Source organism: Ruditapes philippinarum, unplaced genomic scaffold (assembly GCF_026571515.1).
Source record: "Ruditapes philippinarum isolate M1 unplaced genomic scaffold, ASM2657151v2 ctg2657_1_1_1_1, whole genome shotgun sequence".
Lineage (NCBI taxonomy): Eukaryota > Metazoa > Mollusca > Bivalvia > Venerida > Veneridae > Ruditapes > Ruditapes philippinarum.
Genome location: NW_026853342.1, coordinates 147,978 through 162,027, shown reverse-complemented (window position 1 = coordinate 162,027; position 14,050 = coordinate 147,978). Strand labels below are relative to the sequence as shown.

At 29.4% G+C, this 14,050-nt stretch overlaps 2 protein-coding genes across 2 annotated transcripts; both read left to right on the top strand.

The window, feature by feature from the left end:
* The first annotated feature begins 226 nt into the window (after nt 1-226).
* LOC132736563 (ras-related protein Rab-11B-like) lies at nt 227-6,068 on the top strand. The gene is made up of 8 exons (XM_060723713.1): nt 227-288; nt 1,375-1,486; nt 1,952-2,035; nt 2,728-2,821; nt 3,436-3,535; nt 4,386-4,466; nt 5,215-5,270; nt 5,482-6,068. Exons 1-8 carry the CDS (start codon nt 243-245, stop codon nt 5,761-5,763), a joined length of 855 nt encoding a protein of 284 aa, XP_060579696.1. The 5' UTR covers nt 227-242; the 3' UTR covers nt 5,764-6,068.
* Nucleotides 6,069-7,211: 1,143 nt separating this feature from the next.
* Nucleotides 7,212-14,039, top strand: LOC132736564 (ras-related protein Rab-13-like). The gene is made up of 8 exons (XM_060723714.1): nt 7,212-7,546; nt 8,100-8,211; nt 9,157-9,240; nt 9,772-9,865; nt 10,414-10,513; nt 11,291-11,371; nt 11,777-11,814; nt 12,257-14,039. Exons 1-8 carry the CDS (start codon nt 7,519-7,521, stop codon nt 12,530-12,532), a joined length of 813 nt encoding a protein of 270 aa, XP_060579697.1. The 5' UTR covers nt 7,212-7,518; the 3' UTR covers nt 12,533-14,039.
* Nucleotides 14,040-14,050: the final 11 nt, after the last annotated feature.

The window sequence follows — 14,050 nt, the reverse complement described above, 5'->3', positions numbered from 1 at the left end:
ATATTTTCAGGCATCGTTATAAATTTTAAAATATTTATGTCAATATAGAACCGGCTTAACGACTTTTGTGTATACTGACAACTAAAAATTATAAATCAGAAAATCAATAGTCCATCATATCGATATCTCCATTGAATGATCTATAAATAGATTTACCGTTATTATACATGTACTTAAATGTACAGGGTAGATCGAAGCTTAACAAGAGTGGCTTTTAAGTGTTTTGTTTTGTAATTTAAAACATGTTTAACGCTACGCAAGCTGACAACTATGATTACCTTTACAAAGGTAAGATATTTTATTACTTATGTCAAGATTAACATTTATTAAAAGCTGAAATGTATTTGTTTAAAGGCAAATATCTTTAAAATTAAACATTGCATATTCCTTAAAGCTACTCTCCCATACAAAATGGGTCTAAGAACATCAACATATTTGTTAACAATTATAAATTATTTATAAAAGTAAAATGAAACAACTGTAACCTATCAGTTTATATGGCCCAATTGTCGACACCACTATAATCACACCCGTTAACATTTATCGTATATGTGCATTTAACAAGTTTTTATAAATCATTATTATTATACCTAAATTATTAAATATATATAGAGCTGCATATTTAATATAATATATCAGAACTACTGCCACATGTAAGTGTTTTAAAACGAGATATTTAACGAATACAGTGTGAGTGAGAAAATCATATTTAAGGTTGTCTAAACGTGTCTATGATAAACAGAACTTTATCTACTGTTTAAATATTACCAATATCTAATTTCGGATCAATACCTTGTTCAATTAAAGCACCTTTCGCACACATTGAATGCTTTTGTCCAATTAATTTTCGAATCAAGTTCAGTGTATAAATTTAAAAACCAACTACCCTGAGAAAAAGATTGGTCCTTATATATTTTTCACAACACTGATGTTTAAATAAATTATTTAATTTCATGAAAAGTTTAAAATCATGATATTATTTAAACGGTATGAATCTATATCTTATGAAATATATTTATAAAATTTATCAACAGTAAAATAAATTAATATTGGTTCCATTATTATGTGGTTGATTCCCTAAAAAAGTTGTAACATAGAATGTCTCTATTATTTAATACACATGAATAATATACGTAAACAGAATAAAATTTTCCGGAACAAAATATTATTTTGCTATTTTAAGTGCGGTTTTATACGTTTAGCAATGATTCTGTGCATGCGCCAATCACTTTTAAGGCAATAAATACTATAAATTATTTATATACTATATTTCATAAAAGCATTTACTATATCTTAAAACTCCAAACAATAATTTTTGCATCACATATATAGCTTTATACTCTTTAATCGTTTTTAAAATTGTGATCATTGTAGTGGTGGTAGTTGGAGATACAGAGACGGGAAAGAGTAATATCCTTTCAAGATTTACTAAAGATGAATTCAAGGAGAAGATTTGTGCGACAATCGGAGTTGAATTTGGGACAAGGTAAATACAAATGTTTAATATTAATGATAAATTTTATGTTCCCATCAACTACTTAATAAAAGCAGCTGCAATGAAACGGTTTTTTAAATTTCAAAGTTGTACATTCATAATCACAAATTGACTCATCTTTTTGAGAAGTGAAGTGCATAACACCCATAATACCATAACACTCTTACATTTTGTTTTGTTACGCATTGCCTATCACAAATAAGCGTTGGCGATTCATTCGAAGCTGAGCTTTTCTTTATATACCTTACAACAGCGTTTTTTTATTTTGATAATGCTATCTCTACAACTTCAAATACTTTATTTTCTGGACATCTTTAGGTTCATTTAATCATATCCTTAGGCTTTTGTCCTTGTTTTATCTGTATAGCTATAACCCTATCATCTTGTGATCAGTCACGGGTGTTAATTCATATTTATACATTATGATTGAAGATGTGTTCTTTTGTATACAACCAGAACTGTACAAGTGAATGGGAAAAACGTGAAAGCTCAAGTTTGGGATACAGCCGGACAGGAACGCTACATGGCAATCACTAGTGCGTTAGTATAGATAATCCTCTATATAATAATAAAATACCCTTACAACAAATGTTTATTATACAATGTAGTTATAAATTGTTCCTGTTGGTACACCATTTTTTTTTACTTAAATGAAACTGAAAAGATTTGTTTAATGTTGGCTAAAAGGAGACACACCTGGACTTACACCGGAATTAAGAATAGTTTTGGTCCCCCCCTCCCAGCTAATTCGAAAAGAAGTGCAACTGGTTGACAAATCTGCTGTGACCGATAGTGCACCATGTAGCTGTATAACGGTAAAAATTCCAAGAGATTAGTTTGGTAAAACCCACACTCGCCGAGTTCCGGGTACAAAACTATACTGAGTTTGTGGATAGAAAAGGTTTCTACGGTGCCTATGGTACTGCACCATTAAATCTGCCATTCCACCGTTTGCTTTGTTTAATTTGTTCTTCAAAATAACAATTCAATTCAAAATTTATTGCATTTTTAATGCAAATGCTTAATATCTAGAAATTTACATGATTGTTATAGTCTTCTTTTATGTCCTGATGACATTATGTTGATCTAATAGAACTGATTTAAAATTGGAAAAGATACATGTGTGATGAAAAGATTTCCTTAGTTATGAATATAAGGGACAATAGAATAAGAAGTGGTATTCGGATTCAACATTATTTTACGAGTATAATTTACACACTATCTTATTACAGATATTACAGAGGCGCCGTGGGAGCGATGATTATCTATGACGTCACAAAACGCTCAAGTTTTACAAATGTCGTAAAATGGGTGAATGAAATAAAGGTAATATATGTAATGAAATCTCCATACCTAAAATATCCCTACCATAAAAAATTAAATAAAAAAATTAAATGAAAAATAAACAAAATCACGAAACTTTGAAGGGATACAAATAAAGTTTCGTTATTTTTCATTTATTTCATTTGGCTCTATTTTTTTCTTTAATTTATATTAACAAATATAAAGACTAATTTTGGTAAGGTGTTTCTAGATAAACATTTACGATTCGTGGTAACTCGGTCCTTAAAGATACACAAAGTTGATATATGAAATCGCCTTTCACCGAAAATAATAAACGACACAGGTGCGTCAACTCGGAAACTTTGTAACGGTTGTTCATGAATTTCGTTTATGGTTTAATATGAACAATTCAAATTGTTCCTTTAAAATGCATAACAACAATTTGTACAAGCAGAATGGACCCATTCAATGTGAGTGTAACCTTATTAAAAATAAGGTTTTGTTGATTATTGTGACTTGTACATGATTATATAACAAAAGTTTTTATTTTATTTTTCATATGTGAAAAAATACATTTATCACGGTCCAGATTAATAAATTAACTAATGTCACCTTAACACACATTTTTTAGAAAGAATTTTCCCGCCTTTTTACAGGAAAATGGCATAGAAAATATTCCGATAGTACTGGTAGGGAATAAGATGGATCTCAAAAGTAAAAGAGAGGTGCCTACAAATGAAGCTAAAGAATTTGCTGGTAACATTTGTTTATCTTTTGTTTATCTTTTGTTTATCTTTTGTTTATCTTTTGTGTTACAAAACTTGATTTATAAGGAAGAGAATTGAAAGTTTTTTTAAAAGTGGTTTTAAAGACGAAAAGAGCGAATAGAATTATTCTAGGAAAATTGATACTGATACGCAAATCAGCAAATATGTTAAAGCGGCCTTTAGCTTTACTTTAAATGTTGGAAAAAAACAATTATGTTTTGTTTATTAAAATTAAGTATTTCAATAATTTTATCTTAAAAACAGTGCATCATATTACTTTTAAGCCTCCTTCAAAACAACATCCCTTGAGTTATTGATAACACGCTAGAAACGTTCGTTTCTAAAAATATAAGATCGTGCCCACATGAGTTCTTTTTATTTAATAGAGGGTATTGAATGAGTATAAGTTTAACATTGAATTTTTTGAACGAGTTGGATAAAAGTACATTATGCTAGCCTCTAGCAACGAATTTAATATACTATTTAGTAATGAACTTACACGAATTTAATATTCTTTGCATAAAAAACATAGATCGTTTGAAGTGAAAAAGAACCAGTTTTGATGCGCCTATAGTATAATGCTAATGTTTAACTAACAAAATAGCAAATGTATTACTTATATGAGGCAAACTGCAAATATTATAATAAAGAGAATAACGAATAAACACAAATATTGTATCATATTGACAAAAATCACCGCCTTTTGTACAAAAATGTTTGAAGACAGGTATCTTTTATTAAAAGACAACATTAATACATGTTGCACATTTAAGCAAGAAAAAATGCACAGATTCGTCAAGAAACAGTTAAGGGAACTTTAACTTTTTTCTTTCTTTCAGAAAGGAATAATTTGGAATTTATTGAAATGTCAGCTAAAACGAACACAAATGTGGACAAAGCATTTGAAGATTTATTGACAGGTAATCAATGCTGAACATAGTATAATGTGGTTATTTTTACCAGCGTTGATAGACAGATTTTCAAATTGTTTTCTGGCTGCTTCATGAATTTTTGTTATTGATTCATTGGATTTCATACTAAGTAGATGATCAAACTGTACCTGAACATTAGCCTGTTTGAAAGCAGTCTTATACTTGATTTCATATAAATATATTATACTATTCCCATTCTCGCGGAAAAAAAACTTTCGTCACAGAAATTTATTTAAATCTTTAAATTTTTATTGAATGTGTCTAATTTGAATAAAAGAATGAATAAATATATATTGGAAACTACGTTACGGGACAAGTTAAGTTGGTTATTAAAAGAAACCCCCAAACCTGCTAGTTTTTAAATAACACTGTATATTCATATTGTGACCACCTATAGTGTGTAGAATTTAAACACATAACATATCTACTTTGCGTGAAATCAAAACATATTTTCTTTATATTGTAGAAATACTCAATATTTTCTAACATACTATTTGACAATTGTATATAAATCTCAATGTTGGTCGTCTTGTCTGTTCAAATGATTATAACTTTTTGATAACTTATCTTTGCCTTTTGTGAAATATTCTGTATATTATTATTTATAATTATGTTAATATAATTTACATGTTTTGCTCCTTGTGGCTGAGGTTGGGGTCGAATACGCAGCTCAATTTCAGTGAAAAGCATTGTATCGTTTGAAATAGTAAAGTCTGACATTTAATATTGTTTGTAGGTATAATGAGGAAAGTAGGCAAGGATCTTGATGTAGGCAACTCTCTATCACCAAATGTTAGTATCTATTTTCTTTTTTTTTTTGGTTAAAATAACTTGTAACAATCGGAAAAAAAAACAATATTTGTAGGATCAGATTGCTTATGACTCTTCATTAAAAAATATCTTTTGAATTTGTAGCAAATAAAAAATGAACAAAACCTACTTTATTTTATTATGAATAAAAACAACATCAGACAAAAGTATATAATGCTTGTCAATTTTACAGGAAATTAAAGCTACACCTACAGGTGTTGCTGAACCAAGTAAGCATGAAGAAGAAGAAAAGGGCGCTGAACTAGAAGAAGAAGATATCCCTGCATGGGCTGGTGAACTATTCAGAGAGATAAGCGAAATAAAAGAACAACTGAAAGTTGTTGACAAACTAGAAAATGTGGTAGAAACTATGAGTAATAGAATGGATGACATTGAGAAAAGAGTGACTAGACTTGAGACACGGAAAGTGGATTTTAAGACAGCTCATTCCAAAAGTGTTAAAAGTGATAAATAAAACTGCAATTGAAAACTGACTGTGTTCTAATATACGCAATATCAATATTATGTAAATGTGATAAAATACAGCATATTATTGTTTGTTTAGCAAAACAAGAGCATCCAGTTAATTTTTAATTTGTTTTAACTTAGTGTTGTTTTTACTGTTATGGTTAATATTTGAAAATCATGCACCCATTAGCATTAAAATATTATTTGAATTTACTGTGTAATAAGCGGGTTCAAAACATAGTAATTCGATAAATGTAACATCGAAAAAACATATAAAAATAGAACGTTATCAAGTAAAGGCTATTTCGTTGATGTTTGTTTTGTTTTCCTTTCATTGTGATGGTGATGATGATGATGATGATGATGATGATGATGATGATGAAAAAGAAGAAGGTACTCATTGGCCAATACCTGAACCATCTTTAACATCTTTTGTTTTTTGGCAATAAGTACTATTATAGTGAATTAGTACTTCGTATAAACGTTAAAATACTACTTTGCTTAGATTTTTTGTTACTGTTATGACAAATTATTTCACATGTATCGCTAGTTTCTTCGGGTAACAGTAATCGAACATTCTGTAGAACCATTAAATAAACATTAAAAAAATGAGTGTCCTTTCTAAAGAGGTAAAGACATATTGTTCCCTTAAAAATTCGATGGAACTTCGGTTCTGCCCGTGTTATATCTGAAAATTAATATTGAATATTTAAAAAAGGTTTTGAAAAGTCACATTAGCTTTAAGTTATAATAGTCATCCTCGCATTCGTAGTAGCACAATCGGTAAACTAATTTTAAATATGACAGACATCGATGGTTGAGCCCTTCTATTGGTTAATACAATGATTCTAGTTTTTTCCCCTTTTTTCCAGTACAGGTTTATGAAAATGACTGAGAGCTTGCAAAACATATAGAGGGACTGAAAAACACTATTTTATGTTGTAATGTTTTATAGTCAATGAAACCGGAATGATTTATTTCAATTTGATTAAATTTTAGATTTTACAGATTATTTCAAAAGTATGTTAGTTAAAAAGAGATATAATACTTTTCCAAAAATAAGTGCAAAATATACTTAAAAATAGTCGAATAGTTTCAATAATGTCGACTATATAAATAATAGTAAGTTTAAAACCCCCCAAAACATAGACCTACTAAAGAAGTAGGATACGAAGAAAACATGAAACCGTAGTTTTAAAACTATATAGAACACCACCTTTTTCATTTGTTGAATATCTAAGAGGCTCTTAATTCATTACTAAAACATTATCAAATACATGTTTGGCATTTCTAAATTATAAAAAAATACAGATTTCTGAGGCATAATGCGTCTTTAAAAACTACTAATAGAGAAAATAAGAATCCCTAAAGAAAAGCCCAACACGTCAAAATTGAAAATGTTGCAGGCTCAGTTTGATTGAGCCTGTTCATCGACGGTACTGTCAGGTGCAAACTACTGCCCATGCCCCCTAGCACCGGCTTAAGCGAAGAAAAACCGAAGAAAAGTCGTGATACCTGTGTAAAGCTTTGATTTAAGTCAATTTGTATTATACTTCTATATGCATATGGACATAAACGTAGTTTTAATTTCAATCGAAGTTTGAAAAATCGCGGTACACTATTGATTATCGAGTTTTTAAATGTTAATACACTTTTACTATTTATAACTTTTAAGTATGCTAAGGTATAAACAAGAGTATAAGCTGTTTTATAAACATAAATGTAGACCTATACATGATTTAATACAATATAACGGAGGGATATGGCGGAATATGACCATCTCTTCAAAGGTAAAGGATAATACATTTTACTTATATTTTTACAAAATATGCAGCTTTATTAAGAGAATTAAATCTTTTGAATAAAAAGCTTGTTTCCATAGACTAGCTTGGTAGATTTATCAATATATTAAAGTGACATAATGCTGAATATTTTTTCACTGTCAAGTTGAATTGAATAAGTATTATATTTCAAAAGATAGGCTATTAAAATAGTGACTGACCAATACAATTTTTTTGATAAAGAAACATGTGTATGATATCTATAAAGTATAAAATCTAGAAAACGACTGCCCCATTCTTTTAAAGAATTGAGGGTAACCTATAAATTATAGACACTATTTATAGACATTTCCATTGGTCAAGAAGATTATTGATCATTTCTTCATAGTCACATACAATATTTATCGTTATATCTAATTATGATTTTTCTATTAGCTACGACCAAATCTAAGTTTAATCATATTTTGATTTGATTTGGAAAAACACCATCATTTTACATTATAATAATATGCATATGAAAACCAAGCAACATCGATCGTTCTTTTGTTTGTTTATTTTTCAGTTATACTCGTTGGTCATATCAATTCTGGAAAGACCTCGTTAATAAAAAGATTCATCGACGATGAATTCAATGATTCCTTTAAAGCGACTACAAGCGTCGAATTTCGCGAGAAGTACGTATTAAAAGAATGTTAATTGTCTTATATGGATATTCTAAATATCTAATAATTATAATTGCTTATATATTTTGCATCAAGACGGAAAAAGTAGGGGTAAAACATATAGGCAGATTGACATAATTATTTAAAGATAATAATAAGTTTATTCTTTACTAATGCTAATTTTCATGAAAATTTTGAAAATGTACTTAAAAGTAAACTATTGTGAAGAAAACAAAGAAAGTAATTTACACATTGCAAATGGCACTTACAATCCACGTTAATTACCAAAAAAAGAGGTCATAATATATACCTCTTACTGCGTTAGTAACGCAGTAGAATTATATTGAATGATACTGCAAAAATTAGTCATTAATCGCACAAGACATGTAAAAAATTAATTAATATTGAATCTTTTTACTTTTCTTAAGATCTCAATACATTTTTACTAAAGATTGAATTTTTTGAAATATTTTGGCTCATCTGGAGGCGTAAAAAGTCATATCTGTTCAAATATTTTATTCATAGAATTTACAAACTAAACATTTTTGTTGTTTTCATAAACTTATATAGATATTAAACTTTATACAAGTCTAACTTTTAAACACTTCTCACCAATTCTCAAAATAAGCGTCATATCTTTAAAAAATAGTAATGAAATCAAATATCTGAATACTCAAAATCGTTACAGTTATTAATATCTGATTTGTTTTCAATAATCTAATCATCTATTATTTGTGCCAGGTATTTAAAAACCTAAATGAGTGACGGCGGTTATGTCTTCCAGATAATTTCTGTAATAATTTTAACGTGTTTTAAATTCACATTTTGACCATGGTAATTTTACAGTAAATTGACTTGACCTTTTTTTAGAGACATTATAACTATTATATCAGTGGCATGTAGTGATTGATATAGAAAATATTTCAATATAATTAAGAAAATTATATTTTTATGAAGGACTTTAGAACACCAAGGACGCTATATTAAACTCCAAATATGTGATACCCCAGGACACGAGGGATTAAATTCTATAACCACTGAGTAAGTATCAGTTAGTTAACGATTTTGTCATTGTTACTACATGTAGTATTATAATATCTTTAGTTATAAATAGAAATATCAAATCAAAATAAACATAATATGCATAAACGTAAATTTCAAACAATACATTTAAGATTAAGAGGAAATTCAAGTCCAAACGATGCAGTTAAATATTTTATTCAGTGTTTAATTATTTAACGGCTCCTCATGTACATAAATGTTTGGATGTTCGCCTTAAATGTGACACAGCAGAGGAACCCATCGAAAATAATGAACTAAGTTTAGAACCACCAATTTATTAAGTTGAAACAACTTGGCTTACAAACAGCAATGCTAACTTTTGAAAAAAGACATATACTATTTTGAATAATTGATAATTACATCCCATGCGACTTGTACTGTTTGATGTCCTGCCTGGCTCCTTTCCTGTGGTCCTGTGTTGGGGGATGCGTTCATTGAATGCCGCCCTTATTGTTCTTCTTGTTTTTCATATTTTATGTTTGTCGTACTGAAAACAGTCTTATATTTTAGACATTACAGAGGATGTCATGGCGTAATGTTTGTATTTGACGTCACAGATCAAGCGTCATACGACCGAGTATTCGACTTGATCAGAGATGTTGAGGTGTTGTCATTTTTACTAGTGTCCGTTTTACTAGTATATGTATCTTAACTAATTCTTTGATTTACATTTTTGTTTCACATTTCAAAGTTTATGGTAGTGACTGTACTAGAATAAAGAAAAACAGAATCTTTATAGAACGCCCTAAACAGCAACTTAAAATAATTGCAGGCTCTGAACGGCAAAAAACGGTAAAATTGAAATATTGCAGGCTCTGAACAGCAAAATTGAAAAAAAATGAAAATTTTGCACGCTTGGTTTGGTTAAGTCTGTTCACGGGTAGTGTTGGAAGCCACAGTCTACGCCCCCCCCCTAGCACCGGCCTAAACAGTATTTTACATTAAATAATTATAAAATGATGGAATTCTGAAATATCCGCAGATTTGTTTATGTCCCATTTTTTAAACATATTGGCGTCATTTCATAAAAAGCGGGTTAAGAAAAAAATGTTTTCAGATTGTTCATTTAGAACTTCCTTGAAATTTGTTTTAAAATATTTACTTCAGCATACTTATGCTTGCAATATTGAGATACTCGTATCATTTTTACAGCGGTACGCACCAAAAAATGTATCAAGATTGATGGTAGGCAACAAATGCGACATGACAGTTGTGAGATGTATCACTGAAGAAGAAGCAACTTCAGACGCAAGTATAAAATTGACCCGCGCCATGACAAAACCAACAAAATGGGTTTGCGACCAGCATGGATCCAGACCAGCCTGCGCATCCGCGCAGTCTGATCAGGATCCATGCAGTTCGCTTTCAATTTCTCTAAGCGAACAGCATGGATCCTGATCAGACTGCGCGGATGCTGGTCGCAAACTCATTATGTTGGTTTTGTCATGACGCATATAAATAAACAATAGAATTTTGTTAAAATATCTTTGATATTAAAAAATTGCTTCAATAGGGTCAAATAGCCTTAAAAACAATGAAAAAAGAAGAAATTCTTACTTGAAATGGTAAAATACCTGATAAGGATAAAAAGACTTATTATATCCTCAATATATTGAAAATCTGTATTGACTACGATTCTAACTTCGATTTCAATGATAGTTTCAAGGTCAATTTGAGCTAAAAAATGATTTTTCTGTGAGAGAATGATCTGAAAATTTGAGAAAACTGAGTTCAGACTTACATCAAATAAAACACCCTTTTCGGAAAAAATCATTTTCCAGTCCCGCCACGTAAAAAAATCAGTGAAGTCCTTAACAGTGTAATTACATCAATATGTTTTTTGTCGAAAATAATTAATCAAGCGAAAAACTAGTACATGTATTTCAGGTATGTAAATATAGTACGTCAATTATTATAACATTCCGTTTTCAATTAAATGCCTTAACAGAGAAAACTGATGACTGTCAAGTAAAATGCTGTTATTATAATTTTTTGATGATATTTCTTCTATAATTTATTTTATATTCAGAATTTCACGACATGAACTATATAGATACGTCTGCTGAAGAAAGGATAAATGTGTCACAGGCTTTTACGTCACTTTGTGAAAGTAGGTTGTGGTACAAAACCGTTTTACTTACTATTATTAAATGTTTGAATCTAATTGGGTTTTTAATAGAACTAGTTTTAACCTTGTACAACGACGGAGCAGTGGTCTTAACTTTAGCAAAGTTTCACATTTGTTTAATCTTTTTTGAAGTTAATAAAATTTGTCGATGATATTGAGCATTAACATGATACCATCTTCAAAGACAAAACTATGTATGTGATATATATGTAAAACACTAACATCATTTCATATTTTAGTATTCTTTTACATATATAATTAAGTTTATTAAATAGTGTGTGGTGCAATAGTTGTCTTTGTTTCCGTAATGCTTCATTTAATTTATTCAAATATTTTATCTGACCAAAGAATATGACTACCTTCTTCATAGCTTATTACTTTTTCCAGGAATGTTAAAAAGAATGTCTAGGCAAGCTGCTGGGAAGGTAAATTTAAAATGTTTTCCAAAAAACAATTATGCTTTTTAAAAAAGTTTTGGGTCAGAGTATATTAAATGTAATAAGCGAAGAAAACTTCTTGGCTTATCAATAGTAGACAATGTTTCATAATTGTAAGAAGAGATGAAACTTATGGTCTTAAAAAATGTAGACATTTATCAATATCTCTTAACAATTAACGACTAAAAATGTGATTTGTGTTTAGTGTATATTAACCTTTTACAAAAGAAAATTATGTTCGTAAATTAAACTAAATATTGTGATAATTGCAGTACTGTTTACATCAATGTACTCCAATATCCGTTCATATGCAATCAGTAACTGGTGTTTTTTCCATAACAAATTAATTTTGTCTACCACTATGATAAATTCAACATAATACAGAAGAAAAGAAAGTAGAAAACAAAAAGTTTTTATATTTATATTTCAGAGTTCAAAGAGCGTTACGGCAAATGGGTTGGCTGATGTAAGTGATAAACCAAAGAAAAACGGCCACGATAAAAAAGACGGTGACGTTCCCAAATGGGCTGGGAAACTTATCAACGAAATGAGTGAAATGAAAGAACAACTCAAAAATGTTCATCATCTCGAAGCTACTGGAGAAACGTTGTGTAAAAAGGTGGAAGAACTTGAAACAAAAGTTAACAGATTACAGACAAGAAAAGTTAACTTCAAAGCGGCACAATCAAAAAGTGTTACAAACTGATTTATTTTTATGAGTTAAGTATATACTCGTTCATGAAATTATATGTTAATTTGTCATTATGATGAACATAACGCAACGATTAATATGCATAAATAACAGATAGGGGCTGGTGTGGATGATTGTGGTCAAAATAACTTTTAAAATTAGCGTAATATACACTAGAATAACCTATCTATTTGCTGTTTTCACCCCGAAGATGTTCACCATTTAAATGTCTGTTTTGAATCAACACAGATTTGTACAGTTACTCATTAATTTTAAACACAGCCGTACTATAACAACTCGTTTTCGTGCTACAATGAAAAAATGACCTATTTAGTTACATATTTTGTTAATATTTTTAGAGTTAATTACTAATGATTTGAAATATATACGTGTTTGCAGATATGCTTAAGAAAACTTGTCTCTCAATGATATAATTGAGTAATATATCTATCACTAACTTTAGTAAAAATAAACTCTATAATTATTAGAAAAGATTGCGCATGTATTATAAAAAAGTATTATACCATTCAATATAAGTAAAAATTGTGAGAGGTCCGTAAGACACAACACCGAAAAAAAGTCACCATTGCCGAGTATAATGATAGTGGCAACAATAAGCAAGTGAACATTTTTTTCTTCATTTTTTCATTTCTGTGCACTTGCAGATAGTAGTTACTTCATTGTAATAAATATTACGTCAAATTGCTAGTAATCTTGTTTAAAACATTAATCATCACTCCTTAATAACAAATACCCTTCTGAAGCAGTATCGGTTTAATCGACACAGGAAAGATGATTTTTGGCCAACCTCGTGTATTTAAAGCAACAGAACGGGACAAAACCTATCTCATCTGTTGGAGCGATGAGATGCATAGACTAAAGTGAAGTAGCCTCTTACAATCTCGTAGGAATAAACGATGGATGCAATTCTTGCACCTTACCCTTAAAGGCATCAACCGAACCTCAATGGGCATGTTGTTGAACAAAAATATTTCTTGATTTTTTTTAATGCTATTTTGTCAAATTATTCAAATTACTGTGAAACTCATTGCCAAAAAGTCTTATTAAATACGAAAATCATTCAACTATGTATCAATAAACATTAGCATTGATTCAAAATAATAACATTTAACACGAATTTACATATTTGTAACATTTGTAGTAAGGATTTCCTATATGGTTCACTATATAACACGTTACTTTCGAGTAGACAATAAATTCCAAAAGAACAATGTTAACCATGTTTGTATAACCCTTTGTAATGAAATATGACCTAACTTCCTACGAGTAATGACAGTTTTTATATAGACTGATCAACAATATAGATATGTTTTCATAAACAGATATCGTAACGATTTACATTAATGCGTAACATCTATTTATAGGTTAGGTTATTAAAATCTATCGGCTATTTTATATAAATTAGTGCTTTATACAAATTTATTGTACACATAATGTATGCGATCGGAATTTACCAATATTCTGAAAAATAACGCGGTTTTAGATATATTTATCTAATGTTTTCAATGTAAA